The sequence below is a fragment of the Scyliorhinus torazame genome, chromosome 1, assembly GCF_047496885.1.
Source record: "Scyliorhinus torazame isolate Kashiwa2021f chromosome 1, sScyTor2.1, whole genome shotgun sequence".
NCBI classification, from domain to species: Eukaryota; Metazoa; Chordata; class Chondrichthyes; order Carcharhiniformes; family Scyliorhinidae; genus Scyliorhinus; species Scyliorhinus torazame.
The window spans coordinates 180,825,703-180,841,678 of NC_092707.1; the positions used below are offsets into that span (position 1 = coordinate 180,825,703).

Consider the following 15,976-nt stretch of genomic DNA (forward strand, 5'->3'; position numbering starts at 1 on the left):
TATCCCCGGCAGACGCGGTCAGGATCAAGATACCGGATGGTGGGTGGTCTGCTCCGGCTGTCGTTGTTCGACAGGCCGCGCCCAGGTCCTATGTCATACGTATGGCTGATGGCTCCATTGTGCGAAGGAATCGAAGGGCACTGCGAAAAGTTGCTTGCCCACAACCACTTTCCCCTCCATTTCCACATGTCGAATTGCCACCTCCAGACACCTCGAACCACGAGGCCACCTGTCGTGCTTCCCACTCACCTGTCTAGACACCATCATCCCCTCCACCACCTCTCCGGCGGTCGGCGAGGATCAGACGCAAGCCTCAAAGACTGGACTTATGAGCATTTGTTTTGTTTGTTCTGTTCTGTATTCCTCAGTCAGTCACATTGTCAGACACATTCACATGTATATACATCTAAAAAAAAAGGGGGAGATGCCGTGATATGCAAACATGCAACCAATCAACACTCAGAATAGGACACAATCAATGGGAGGTCAGGACACTCAGGTGGCATCACCACAAGGGGGCATGACATAAACACTATAAAAGGGATGAAGCACTCACACCCTGCCTCTTTCCACTGACAGACATCTAGAGAGTTAGACGGGTCGATCAGCAGCATCACACCTCAGCACGTGGCTTAGAGCAAGCTGATACAGTTAGACTGAGTTACTACAGTTAGATTAGCAGAGAATCAAACTCATTTTAGAACTGTGTTAATAGTTCAATAATAGTTGAACTCATTTCAGAGTCTGGAGCATCCTTTAGTTAAGACTGCATCAAGTAGCAACCTGTGTTATCCGAAGCAGCATAACACAACAGTACTAACTACTTGTTTGCTCCAAAGCCAATAATTAAGCGAGTTAACGGTTCTGCTAACGTTGTGACCAAATAAAAATCATATTGCAGAACAAACGAACATTGCCATTAACCTATAAAAACTGCTGCTTTTTTGCACGACATTACATTGCATGGGAACTTTGAGAAAAGGAGCAAGAAATGAAAAATATAAAAAGAAGCAGAGGTTCATAGAATCATAGAATTTACAGTGCAGGAGGAGGCCATTCGGCCCATCGAGTCTGCACCGGCTCTTTTGAAAGTGTACCCTACCCGATCTCACACCTCCACTCTATTCCCATAACCCAGTAACCCGACCCAACACTAAGGTTGCAACTGGTCTTTAACTGTAATGTGAAATGGACAATACTGAACTGGCAGTCTGTTTTACACAGAGCATGGTTTGAATTTCTGTTGGAATATGTTTATCCAATTTAAAAGATATTGATCCGATATGGACCCATTCCTGCATGCATGCCACGGTAGCACAGTGGTTAGCACTGTTGTTTCCATGTTTCTATGTTGCTCCAGAGCGCCAGGGATCCGGCTTGAGTCACTGTCTGTGCGGAGTCTGCACGTTCTCCCTGTGTCTGCATGGGTTTTCTCAAAGTGCTCCGGTTTCCTCCCACAAGCCCCCAAAAAGTGCTTGCCAGGTGAATTGGACATTCTGAATTCTCCCTCAGTGTACCCGAACAGGCATCAGACTGTGGTGACTCAGCGATTTTCACAGTAGGGGGTGAATGTAAGTCTTCTTGCAGGGTTGAATGTAAGTCTTCTTGTGACACTAATAAAGATTATTATTGTGACATTTAGTTCCACCTCAATTCTTTTATTCACCTTGCACAATTCCTGACTCTCTCTCACACTTACCCCATGAAAACTCTACTCAGGAATGAAGTACGTTTTCATTTATCAGCTGCAATAGCTGTGTCCATTATTTCAAGGTGTTTAAATCTCCCATTTTCTCCCGAGAGCTTTAGTTACCCTGGAAGATAGTCAAAATGTGCAGCCACATTATAATGTTTAAATGATCAACCCATTTCCTGAGGGGCAGTTGGTTTCGCACCCCTCATCCCACCTCCACTAAAACAGGGAATGGGCAGGATCGAGATGGGTTAGGCTCAGATTTTGAAGTTAAAGCCCAAATTGACACCTCACCTGAAACTAGACTTGTTGTTAATCAGCTTCTGCCCTGGGCTGGTTGGCTAAAAATCTGGGTCTTAGATTCCAACCTGAAATGGGATAATTCAATTTAAGCAATACTTTTAACTACTGGAGCCCTGCACCCCATTGGAAAAGAAAACAAGAAAGGTCTGCTTTTATATAGCGCCTTCCAAACTCAAGGGACGGGATTCTCCGCCCCGCCGCGCCAGATTTCTGCCCCGACCGGCCAGCGGGATTCTCCGTTACGCCAGCCGGTCAATGGGGTTTCCCATTGTGGGGCAGCCCCACGGCGTCAGGAAACCCCCGGGCGTCGGTATAACGGAGACTCCCGCCGGCGGAGAATCTCGGCCAAGGTGTCTCAAAGTCCTTAACAAGCAATGAAGAAATTTTCAAGTGCAGCCCCTGTTGTAATGTTGGAAACATGACATCTAATCTTCACACCACAATGTCCCACAAACAGTAATTAAATAAATGTCCAATCATCTGTTTTAGGTGTTGGTTGAGGGATAAATATTGGGTGGACAGAGAGGAATGCTTCTGCTGTTCTTTGAAAAGTGCCATTGGGTGTTTATCCTATCTGCCTGAGGGGGCAGCAGAGCCGCCAGAGAAATTCAGCCCAATTGCGTTTGAAATCTGACTAAAGCCACCAATTAACTGACAGTGAACATTGTGTCAACTATTAGACGACAGTTTTCTGAGATGGTTAGGTGCTATACAGCAGCTATTAAAATTGGGTGAAGTACTCCAGTGAAATCTGCAGCTTGATACAATAAACTGCTTTTTAAAGAGATTAACAAACTGAATTTCCCAAACAAAACAGTTTTCATACGGTATTTTTAAAATGTTTATTGTGACAGGCTCAAAAATATTATTGCTTTAAAACATTTTGCAGCCCAAAACACAGTTGTCGCTGAATGTGCTTGAGCTTGTCGCATGATCTAGAGATACCACGCCACACATCTCCAATTACTCTCTCGGAAATCACATGATTACTGCTTACAGACAGTTATTTCTCATACAATATCAATCTTTAGACAAAAGAGTTTGCTGAATGTAATCACCAACGTCCTTGTGCCCAAATCATCACCTGATCAAAACATTACATTGGCAATCTCCCACAACGTTTTGTCTGTCATTTTGCTAATAACTTTCATATGTGAGCTCTGTAATAAATCTTTTGAATGCTTTACTACAATTGCAAATTTGTACTGCCATTTAAAGACTATGGCCGTGATTTTCAGGGCGTGTTCACTACAGGCGCAAATCCTGTTATCCTGATATCACGCAAGCTCTCGTGAGAGGGCCATGGCTGGATTTACTGTGGCGAGATCTCAGTTTGAGATGTTCCCCGCCCGTAATCAGGTTCACTCCCAAATTTAAATGACTTTTGTATCATTAAACGGCTTAATGCCGTTGGATCCAGGATCAGTAGATATCCACCCCCATCCGCGTTCCCGCCCCCATCCGTGCCAGCAGGAAACACAGATGGTTTCAAACGGAAACCAGTCGTAATGACCTCAACACAAACACAAAGGTGAGTTTAGCCTCTAAGTGGTGAGGGACATGGCTGGTAGTGCCTTCTAGTGCCAACCTGGCTGTACCAAGCTGGCATTTCCAGGTTGGCATAGCCAGATGGAGACTGCTGGCCTCTGAGGACCCCAATGGGGGTTTCTGATTATGTAGAGGGGCGGGGGCAATGGCGGAGATAGGTAATGGAGGGGGGGGGGGGTGGTGGTTGGACACTGAGAATGGTGGGTGGTGCCACGATGCCAGAGAGGATAGGGTGGGGGTTAGGATCACCAATGCCCGTTTGTTGTGTGAGGGGGTGACCCGACCATTGAGTGGTGTGGCGGGGGGGGAGTTGGTCCTCTGTGTTTGAGGGATGAGGAATGTTCCCCTTGTCTGCCGAGAGTCCCAATGTCTGGGGGTCGTGGGAGTCAAAGTGAGTGGGTCCTCACTGTGCTTTGTGATTGAGGTGCCCTTTAGAAATGGCGCCCAGTCTCTGTGGAGCTGGCCTTGCCGGCCCTTTCCAGCCCTGTTCTGCCAGAATGATGCCGCAAAACACATGAAGTGAAAACTGGCTGTTTCGCACACTGGTTTTCAGTCAGAACCTAACACATTGCCATTTTTTGGAAAGGTTCCACCCTATTAATTATTTATATTATATTACACTATGTTATATAATATTACATTTGTTATATTACAATGATTTTTGGTATTTGATTTTGTGGTTTTCTCCCACAGGGTTTCTTGTGATTAGCGTTACATTATTCAGCTATGGGATGGACATGGTCATGGCAAACGAAAATGAAGGTAAAATAATCGGAAGATGAATTGTATGAATTTTACTTCTTGAAATATTTTTGGACGGGGTTTCATTTAACCTCCATTGAAAGTGTAGCATAGTAATGGAGTAATATGCCCATGGTGCTTGACTCGCTGCATTATGGTGATGTCTCATGAGTCTTTGCACATGATTGATTTAAATACCTCATGAGTGAGTAGCAAGTTCCATGTTGAGTGCCCTACATTCAAAAAGTCTTTTAATGCTTAATGATGGTTTGGAGCAAACACCACATGTATTCTGGATTTTAAACTCGAGGCCACAGGAAGTCACTCTCCGGCTCAAATTGTTTTCAATGGGAAAAAAAACAAAGATTAAAGAGGGATGATTCAAACCATTAAAGTCTAGGGAGGTCATTTTAACCCCAAGATATGGGTCTATTTGGGTCAAGGTGAAATGTGAAAAATTAAAATATCTCACTGGTCCATGGTTGCTAATTGGACAGCTGTTTTGTGATGCGGAGCGACGTCAACAGCGCGCGTTCAATTACCATACCGACTGGCATTATTCATGAAGGCCTCGCCGTCTCAACCTTACCCCTCGCCTGAGGTGTGGCGACCCTCTAGTTAAATCACCACCAGTCAGCTTTCTCTCAAAAAGAAGAGAGGAGAGAGCAGCCTACGGTCCCCGAGGACTAGTGACATTTACATTTACATTAAATGTTTGAATTCAAAGAAAGGAAACTGGGGCGTCATTCTCCAACCCCCCGCCGGGTCGGAGAATGGCCGTTGGCCGCCGTGAATCCCGCCCCCGCCCCCGCCGAAGTCTCCGCTCCCGGAGATTGGGCGGGGGCGGGAATCCAGCCGCGCCGGTTGGCGGGACCCCCCGCTGGATTCTCCGGCCCGGATGGGCCGAAGTCCCGCCCAGGAATTGCCTGTCCCGCCGACGTAAATCAAACCTGGTATTTACCGGCGGGACCAGGCAGCGTGGGCGGGCTCCGGGGTCCTGGGGGGGGGCGCGGGGCGATCTGACCCCGGGGGGTGCCCCCACGGTGGCCTGGCCCGCGATCGGGGCCCACCGATCCGCGGGCGGGCCTGTGCCGTGGGGGCACTCTTTCCCTTCCGCCTCCGCTACGGCCTCCACCATGGCGGAGGCGGAAGAGACTCTCCCCACTGCGCATGCGCGGGAAACTTTCAGCGGCCGCTGACGCTCCCGCGCATGCGCGGGGAAACTGACAGCGGCCGCTGACGCTCCCGCGCATGCGCCACATTTCCGCGCCAGCTGGCGGGGCAACAAACGCCATTTCCGCCAGCTGGCGGGGCGGAAATCCCTCCGGCGTCGGCCTAGCCCCTCAATGTTGGGGCTAGGCCGCCAAAGATGCGGAGACTTCCGCACCTTTTTGCCGGCGCGATGCCCGTCTGATTTGCGCCGGCTTTGGCGCCAGTCGGCGGGCATCCCGCCGTTGGGGGAGAATTTCGCCCCTGGTCAGGATAAATCCTAGCTGGCATCATTAATTGGCTCCTTACGAACTCTTTGTGGCAAATACCATTCCAACCTGACAACTGAAGTAGAAAATACATTACCCGTGATCAACCAGTAATGTGGCATCAATAAATAAACTGTGTGCTCCAAAGTGTGTGTGCCAGTAAACATCACCTCATAGAAAGCAATGCCGAAGAGGGAAATGTGGCAAAGTGTTTGTGTAAATGTAAGGAAGTATAATTGTTTTATTTTATTGTAGGCAGTACATCATCTCCTTGGAATGCAACTGATTATTACATGACGACAAATTCTTATGGAAATATGACAACGAATACAACTGATTTTCCAGCTAACGTAAGTTATTTTCAGTTAAACACTTAATACTCCAAATTGCAGGTTATAATTAAGGGATTTATATAATGAAGAGATATCTCGGCCGGAATTCTTCCCCCATCAGAATTCATTTTTCCCACTGGCAGCACACGCCCGCCAGTGGGGTTTGTAGCGGCATGGGGTGGTTTCAATGGGAAATCCCATTGACAAGCAGGGTAGGATAGAGTCCTGCTGCCAGTGAATGGCACGTTGGCCGAGAAATACGCGGCTGGGGGACTGGAGAATCCTGCCCATTATCTACTTTGCAAAGTTGGCCACCGGGTCCCTGATTTCAACTCTTTCTTCCTTAGAGGAAGCTAAACCAGAGTTGGAGAAAGGGGTGAGGGTTGAGGTGTTGGGAGCAGTTAAATGTAATGGGGAACTCCTGAACCCCTTTCCCATCCAAAATGAACCACCTACAATTTTAAATTGCAAGCGACAAGCAGCCCTGTCCCAAACCGATTGCATCCTTTTTTATGATTGGTTTCTTGATGGTGGGGCATGATTTACTATTTTAACTGGGCACCTGAGTGGGAGGCAGCAGTGGCTCCCCCAATGGGCCAAGCCTGCTAGAGAGAGCTCGTGAACGAGTGGAAGCCCCATAAGGCTAGCAATATTTCTGTTTCCTTGTGGACCAGCAGGAGCAAGACCGACTGTAGCGGTTAAAGAAGGCAGCTCACCACCACCTTCTCCAGAGCAATTTGAGATGGGCAATAAATGCTGGCCTGGCCAATCACACCCACACCCTGTGAAAGAATTTTAAAAATCTATTGCTACAGTAAAATAACAGTGGAAGATAGTGCTAAATGAGACTGAAACTAATGACTGAATTTAATGAATAGTTTTTCTTGTAATTGTTTACAGTTCTCTTGCCAAACATTTAACTGTTCAGGATACAACTGCTATGAAGATTATAACAACTGGGAGGAATGCCCTGAGACTCAAATGTACTGTGAGGTAGGTTTGTTTGATTTGGTCAAATGATCTTTTCAATTGTGGAGCTGAAGAAAACAGGTAGACAATGTTCGAAACAGGCACAATTGGTGCAGTGTTACTGAAAATCATCTCTTTCAATGCATCTTTCACACATCATTTTTAATGATTGCCCATTTTATTTCACAGCTGTACCGTTCCTCCAACGTTTCCCACTGGGCAGGTTGCAGCGATAGCTGTGCAAGCACAACCAACATCTGTCAGAATTCCTCACATGATATGTGTACGATGGAGTGTTGCAATACAACTCTCTGCCTGCTGCTGAATGGCGAAATTCAGGAATATATCGAAGGTGGTACAGATAACTTTTGCATTGATTTACAGAGACCCCTTATTTGAAAGCACGTCATGCAAATCACAGACATAACAGTAACTGCCCTGAATTGAGTTTGAGGCTGCATTCATTGATCACAAGGTAGCAATGTACAACTAGATAACCTTTATTCTCTATTGGCAACATGGCATTTACCTCTCACGTTGATTATCTCAACAAAACCCAGCATTAGTAAGATTGAATTGGAATTATTAATGCACCCCAGTGCTTTCTGGAATCTTACAACCTTTAGTACGACCATTTTGTATTCTCTTGAAGTGCACAACTGGAATTTGACCTTTATCTCTACATGATTAGGAGGCACATTCCTGAGATGTGTAGGAACTGAAGAATAGTTAAATTTGTGAAGTTTCTGAATGTGATGATTTTTCAATATCTGCAATAATTCGGTCGAGGCAGTAGTGACCACAAAATACATGAAACCTCAAGGATCTATTTGGAAGACCCTTGTCTCCAGACACGATTGCTTTAAAAAAAATTTTTAAGTACCCAATTCTTTTTTTTTCCAATTAAGGAGCAATTTAGAGCGGCCAAGCCACTTACCCTCCACATCTTTGGGTTGTGGGGACATGGGGAGAATGAGCAAATTCCATACGGACAGTGACCTGGGGCCAGGATCGAACCCGGGTCCTATGGTGCTGTGAGGCAGCAGTGCTAACCACTGCGCCATCGTGCTGCGCCTTCTCGGTTGCTTTTTTGGATTGCTGCATTATTACATTGTTGACCCTGACAATCATTCAGAGTGATGTTCGGTGTTGTAGTGAATATTCCTTTTTATCCTATACAGTTAAAGAAACATCATCATTTCATCAATCTGGTTATTAATGTGAGGTTTAGCATCATAGCCATTTGTTCCTGATGACTTTGATCTGGTACAATTTACTGTGACTACTGTAAGATTTAAAGCTGGATCCTTGCCTTCACAATATTTTTAGGTAAAATTTGAATCAACATATTCTGGGGCATGTCCCATAAATCAATACAAAAATCTTTTTTTTTACCTCAGCTGTTTTAAATGTTAATTTGTAACGGAATCAAACTTGTGTCACGTATGCCAAGGAGTTGTCATTGTCCTCTTGATGCATTTTGTCAACATTTTACATTGAAAGGTAAGTGTAATTCTGGGAGGCATTAAAGTGCCAGAGGAGAGGCTGGTGTAGTGGTAATGTTGCTGGACCAGTAATCCATCATCATCATAGATTCCCCACAATGTAGAAAGAGAACATTTAGTCCATCAAATCTGCAATGACCCTCTGAAAGAGCACTCTACCTAGGCTCATACCCTAGCTCCATCCCCATCTAACCTGCACATCTTTGGACTATGGGAGGAAACCAGTGCACCCGGATGAAATCTGCACAGACATGGGGAGAATTTGCAAACTCCACAAAGTTAACTAAGGCCGGAATTGAACCAAGGTCCCTGCCACTGTGAGGCAGCGGGGCTAACCACTGTGTCACCTTGCCGCCCTATAGGGATATGTATTCAAATCCCACTATGAGAGCTGGTGGAACTTAATTCAATTAAAAATATCTGTTATCATAAAACTCATCTGGTTCACTTAATGTCCTTTAGGAAAGGGAGTCCGCCATCCTTACCTGGCCTGACCTACATGTGACTCCAGCAAAGTGGTTGACTCAGTTCAAGGGTAATCAGGGGCGAACAGCAAATTCCGACCTTGCCAGTGACGCTCACATACCACAAAATAATTCAGAACAAAAAGCCAGTGGTATTCCTCACCAACATTGCCAGTATTCCTTTACTTATTGCAGACATTCCACCCACTGTGTCATAAACAATGCACCTAAAGCACCAGAATAAAATTCAAATGGGACAATTTTGTGTTACCAGCCAAGGTCGGGTCTTCACAGTATAGACACTGGCATCGACAGTGCCACATGATGGCATTGTTGGCCCAAAGTGAAGACTGTCTTTCAGGAACTGTGTACTTTTGTTACTGACAATGGTGTGGTTCTTTTTCTTTAATAAATCATCGTTCCTGACTCGGATTTGGAATTGAGCCTGAAAGACTTATCGTCTGAGAAAGATCCTAATCAGTTAATCATTATGTTCTGTTGATTCATGGAATTAAATTGAACCTCTTTTTTCTTTTTGCACTTCAGAAATGCCAATGACAATCGATCAACCTATAGAAACCACCGTTGAAATGACAACACCAACAACAACACCAACAACACCGACGACACCAACGACAACACCAACAACGACACCAACGACGACACCAACGACAACACCAACGACAACACCAACAACGACACCGACAACCACCCCTACAACAATCGGCAGTGTGAGTAGACAGCTGGATGTGTGGCTGTTATGCCAGTCACCTGGAGATTGTTGCAAATACAATTCTAAATTTCCACTCATTTTTTTACAACTTTCTGTGATTTAAAAAAAAAAAGTTTTGTTTCAAAATAAATCCATCTCAAAAATAACAACTCTACAAAAAACACTGAGAGAATTTATTTACTGGCTGCATGATTCCCCCTTTTTTTACATTACATGTGTGTGCAAATATTTCCATACTGTTATGTTTCTGGTGTGGCCGCCTGCAACGGGCACCGGTGTTTAAATTTGAATGTATGGGTGGTGGATTGAATTATGACACTTCTGTTAAATTATCAACTATCAACATCCTGGGGGTTACCATTTACCAGAAACTGAACTGGACTAGATATTGTGGCTACAAGAGCAGGTCAGAGGCTCGTAAACCTGTGGCGAGTAACTCACCCCCTGACCCCCCCCAAAGCCTGCCCACCACCTACAAAGCACAAGTCAGGATTGTAATGGAATACTCTCCACTTGTCTGGATGAGTGCAGCTCCAACAGCATTCAAGAAGCTCAACACCATCCAGGACAAAGCAGCCCACTTGGCTTTTAACCCTGCCACATACATGCACTACCGACGAACAGTGGCAGCTGTACGTACCATCTACAAGATGCACTGCAGGAACTCGCCAAGGTTCCTTAGGCAGAACCTTCCAAACCCATGACCATACCAGAAATCTGAGAACACCACCACCTGGAGGTTCTCCTACAAGTTGTTCACCACCCTGACTTGGAAATATATTGCCGTTCGCTCACTGTCACTGGGTCAATATCTTGAAATTCCCTCCCAAGCAGCACTGGGGATGTGGCTGCACCTCAGGAACTGCAACAGTTCAAGAAGGCAGCTCACTACCACCTTCTGAAGAGCAACTGGGTTGGGCAATGAATTCTCGCCTAACCAGCGACACCCACATCCCGTAAAACAAATAAAAAGAAAATTGGCATCCATGTGTGTCTGAGACATCACTTTCCTAACGACCTACAAATCTTGGAAGCGAGAATTTGTAAGTTGCTTTCACACCATAAGAGACCATAAGACATAGGAGCAGAATTAGGTCATTCGGCCCATCGAGTCAGCTCTGCCATTCAATCATGGCTGATATTTTTCTCATTCCCATTCTCCTGCCTTCTCTCCCTAATACCTAATCCCCAGTAATTACTGGAGGTATCCTCACCTCCAGTGACCGATACACAGTGGCAGCGGTGTGTACCATCTGCAAGATTCACTGCAGCAACTCACCAAGAGTCCTTTAACAACACCTCCCAAACCTCCAACCACTGCCACCTAGAAGGACAAAGTGAGAAGATGCATGGGAACATCACCACTTGCAAGTTCCCCTCCAAATGAAGCAGTAACCTGACTTGGAACCTCGTCCCTTCATTGTCACGGGGTCAAAATCCTGGAATTCCCTCCCCAACAGCACTGTGGATGTTCCTCCAACACATGGACTGCAGCAGTTCAAGAAGGTGGCTCACCATCACCTTCTCAAGGGCAATTCGGGATGAGAAATAAAGCCAGCAATGCCCCTCCCCACAAAGGTATAAAAATATTCTTCTGTATGGTGTTTTAGGTTGTTGGTGTTCATTAGGGCTAAGATTTTGGATGTTTTGGCAGGAGTTTCTTTGGTTAATACTTTTGTAGGGTGTGTTTGCTGAGGACCAGAACTCTTTCACAGGATTTGCTTGCTCTGAATAATTAAACATAAGGGCTCTGCTAAATTTGCCATTGAGGTTCCAAAGCCATGAGGCAGAGGAGGTGAAATGAATTCAATAAAGAGCAGCAGAGGCTGCAGGAAGAGGGCAGCAGAGGCATTGTCATCAGCAGCTGATTACCAAACCTGCAGCTCACAGGGGAGCCGTGCTTAAGGTGCTTGTGTTTTGATGGGGATGCTGCCACATGAATGTCCCACTTTGTTACAACAAAATTTAAAACCTAATATCCAGTAATGTAGAGTCGGTGACGCAGTGGCATTGCCAGTGAGCTAGTAATCCAAAGCCCGGTCCGGGCATCCAGTTTGAATGCCACCATGGCCGATGGTGAAATTTGAATTCAATTTGAAAAAATCTGGAATCATAGGTGGGATTCTCCTGAATCAGCGCGATGGCCCGACTCCAGCGTAAAAAACAGTGCGAACCACTCCAGCGTCAGTCCGACCGGAAGTAGCGGAATTTTCCGCACTTCCGGGGGCTAGACCAGCGCCGGAAGGATTGGCACCGCACCAACCGGTGCCAAAGGGACTGTGCAAGTTAGCGCATGCGCACAACCGCCGCCGTGGTTCCGCGCATGCGCAGATCAGCTGGCGTATTCTGGCGCATGCGCAGGGGGGTGTCTCCTCTGTGCCGGCCATGGCGGAGCCCTATAGGGGCCGGCGTGGAAGGAAGAAGTGCCCCCACGGCACAGGCCCACCCGCAGATCGGTGGGCTCTGATCGCGGGCCAGGCCACCGTGGGGGTTTCGCCCCGGGGTCGGATCCCCCCGTGCCCCCCCCGAGGACCGCCCCAGCCAACTTACTTGCGGCCCGCTGTGTTGTACCAAGTCCAATCCACGCTGACGGGACTGGCCAGAAACAGTCGGCCGCTCGGCCCATCGGGGCCCGGAGAATTGTTGGGCGGGGGGGGGGCTGCCAACAGCCCTCGGCTGGCGTGGCGTGATCCCCGCCCCCACCCGAAAACCGGCGCCAGAGAATATATCAGCCGGTGTCGGAGCGGCGGCGCGGGATTCTCGCCGCCCCCTGGGGATTCTCTGACCTGGCGGGGAGTCGGAGAATCCCGCCCCATAAGTATAATGATGACCATTCAAACTATTGCCATAAAAATCCATCTGGTTCACTAATGTTCTTTAGGGAAGGAAATTTGCCATTCTTGACTGGCCTACATGTAACTGAGGGTCCACAATAAGGTGAAATGGTCTCGCAAGTCAAGGAGCTGTGCCCGTATCCAATGAATATAAAAATCTATACTGCCCAAGGCAGCGAAGGTCACCATGGTTCCTAATTTTCATGCTTCTGGCACCTTCTAAATTGCTGCTGGTGTGGCTTTTGCGCACTGCCACGACTTGCTAAATGTTAACAGGTCATGGCCATAATTCTCCAACTATCCACTGGCACAGCTCAAGGTTGAAAAAAGGGGACCGGGGATCAGCAGAGATTTGTAATCAGCAAGTTATTGAGGATATACTCTTCTGAACAATCCCTTTCCTGACCAGAGCACCAACCTCCTTCCATTTGTTTCAGTCTAGAAACCCATCATCAATAATGCTTTAATTTGAATACCCTCAAAAAGTGTACCTTCATCAAGGTTCCTGTTACAGTACAAGACAAACAGCGACATCAAAATAAAATTATTTCTGACAGAATCTATTCTGGACTTGCGGGCGGAATTCTCCCCCAACGGCGCGATGTCCGCCGACTGGCGCCCAAATCGGCGCCAATCAGACGGGCATCGCGCCGGCCCAAAGGTGTCGAATGCTCCGCATCTTTGGCGGCCTAGCCCCTCAATGTCGGGGCTAGGCCGGCGCCGAAGGGATTCCTGCCCCGCCAGCTGGCGTAAATGGCGTTTGTTGCCCCGCCAGCTGGCGCGGAAATGCGGCGCATGCGCGGGAGCGTCAGCGGCCGCTGACAGTTTCCCGGCGCATGCGCGGGAGCGTCAGCGGCTGCTGACAGTTTCCCGGCGCATGCGCAGTGGGGAGAGTTACTTCCGCCTCCGCCATGGTGGAGGCCGTGGCGGAGGCGGAAGGGAAAGAGTGCCCCCACGGCACAGGCCCGCCCACGGATCGGTGGGCCCCGATCGCGGGCCAGGCCACCGTGGGGGCACCCCCCGGGGTCAGATCGCCCCGCGCCCCCCCCAGGACCCCGGAGCCCGCCCACGCCGCCTGGTCCCGCCGGTAAATACCAGGTTTAATTTACGCCAGCGGGACAGGCAATTTCTGGGCGGGACTTCGGCCCATCCGGGCCGGAAAATTGAGCGGGGGCCCCGCCAACCGGCGAGGCCCGATTCCCGCCCCCGCCCAATCTCCGGTACCGGAGACTTCGGCGGGGGCGGGATTCACGGCGGCCAACGGCCATTCTCCGACCCGGTGGGGGGTCGGAGAATGACGCCCGACAACTTTATGGCTATATATTTCCAAATTTCCCTATTGCAAAACCTGACAGCCTGTCTTTATGTTCTTTTACACATACTATCCTCATGCTCTACCATGGTCATTTCTCCCCAGCTACAGCTGTGAGATGGAAGGCTGCTGAATGTTTCCTGAGCACACTTGAGTTGGCCATAGTGGGCAAATTTGAGGAGCTCTGGCTATTGATAATGCAAGCTGCAGACTGCTGTGGCTCAGGTTTGGCCAAGCTAGCACCAAGAAGGACATTGATTGAAAGGATGGTGGGTAAGCAGGATGTACTGTCATCTTGAGATGCCAATCTCATGCAGCCAATAGCACCCTCAGGGGGCTGCTTCCCTGGGCTCCCACTGCTTTGCATAAGTGCGGAGTACAGGTCTATTGGAAGGCTTTGAAAACTGACTGCACCCTCTTTCAGGTGTTTTAAACCAGAGGAGATGCTGTACCCCAAAGCCACAATGGCAGCAGACAAATCTTCCATCGAAGCTGTCACCAGAGGCTCCAGTGCTGTGGCTCTCCTTGCTGTGCTTCTAAAGCAGGACACTTGCTCCATCTTTGATTGCTTGGTCTTAATGCTCACAAGTTGCATCTGGACTTCACAAAACTCTTCAATGTTGTACAGATTAACATGCAGGCAGCCCAATGCTATTGCAATCTTGATGTCATAATCTTCATTCAACAAGCTACTTCCTTGGCTGTCCAATCTTCCTGTCCTTGCTCCTCTTCACCCAAACTGCGCAGAACCCTCTCTGATCTCCTAATCCATGAGTCTCTGATCTGGTGCCTGCAGGTGTAGGATGAGCATCAGCTTCTATTGTGCAACACTTCCCTCTTCAGTTTCAATGTCTTCATGTTCTGCTGCTTCCTGATGGTGTGGTGGAGCTGCTGGAGCTGAAATGAGTAAAAAGCAACATGATACATCATTTAATGATGTGAATAAGCAGAGACAAATCAGTTGGCTTCTGAAAATGGCAGCAATTGTTCATGCATCGTGTGAATGAATTGCATTTAATTAAACAGGCAATGAGGGAAACATGGAACCTCACCAGACACCATCATGATGACATACTCCCTGCCCATAATTGGCTATCATTCATTCTTCAAATGGGACAGGACACAGGTGAATAATGGTCCTCCTCCTGTAGCTGTCTACTCCCTGTAACTGTGCAAAGTTGGCTTGTAACAGAGCATGAAAGTGTGTAAACATTAAAGTAGCAAGGCGTTTTGATGATGTGTTTGCCACAGTTTGTGAAAGATGGCGGAAGTGTGAAGAGCTGAAGGAAATAATATTAAGGAGAATAAACTGTGCTGAATACTATGATAGGAACAAAAGAGGTGGAATGAAGTGGACAGTGTATCGAAAGAGCAGCCAAAGTACCCCTTTATCTTTAAGATTTACATGCTATTTCGAAATGGCGCCAGCAACAAGTAAAATTATCACTCTACTTTAACCAGCTGCCAATGATGACTGTCTGCAACATAGGTAACCTAGATAGTAATGAGGGGTTTGAGACTGGACCACCTTTGTGGGGATGGGATCTGATGCTCCATGAGAGTGCTGCCCCTTTTACGCACAAAAATGCACTAACACTAAATTCACACAAAACCTTGATGAAGTGTAGTGTCGCTGTGTGGTACAAGTGGACTCCCAATGTTTGTGGAGCCATTTGCTCTGAAACGCCTTTGGATTGTAAATGTCACCACAGTGCCAGAGGACTATAGGCTGCTCTCCCCTGTGAGAGCTGACTGGTGATGCTTTAACCTGAAGGTCACCACACCTCAGGCGAAGGGCAAGGCTGAGAAGGAGGGGCCTTCATGAATAACCTCACCCGGTACGGAATTGAACCTGGCTGTTGGCATTGCCCTGCATCATGAACCAACAGTTCAACCAACTGAGCTAACCAAAAAAAACGTAGTTAGATTAATAAACCCAGACTCATACAAAATTTATAGATAACACAAGCCTGACAAGTGACATTATAAGAAGTTCTGCTATATATTTGTTCATGTATTTATAAAACAATGAAACAAAACCACACAAGACTTTTGTGAATCTGA

General features: G+C 47.4%; 1 protein-coding gene across 3 annotated transcripts in view; it reads left to right on the forward strand.

Annotated features, from left to right (window-relative positions):
* The window catches only part of LOC140417927 (uncharacterized), a 97,310-nt gene that overhangs the window by 74,096 nt on the left and 7,238 nt on the right, over nt 1-15,976 (forward strand). For all 3 annotated transcript variants that reach the window (XM_072501369.1, XM_072501362.1, XM_072501376.1), the window contains exons 3-7: nt 4,238-4,306; nt 6,019-6,113; nt 6,996-7,088; nt 7,254-7,416; nt 9,580-9,764. In XM_072501369.1, coding sequence (XP_072357470.1) covers nt 4,238-4,306; nt 6,019-6,113; nt 6,996-7,088; nt 7,254-7,416; nt 9,580-9,764 — 605 coding nt within the window. The remainder of the gene's footprint in view (nt 1-4,237; nt 4,307-6,018; nt 6,114-6,995; nt 7,089-7,253; nt 7,417-9,579; nt 9,765-15,976) is intronic.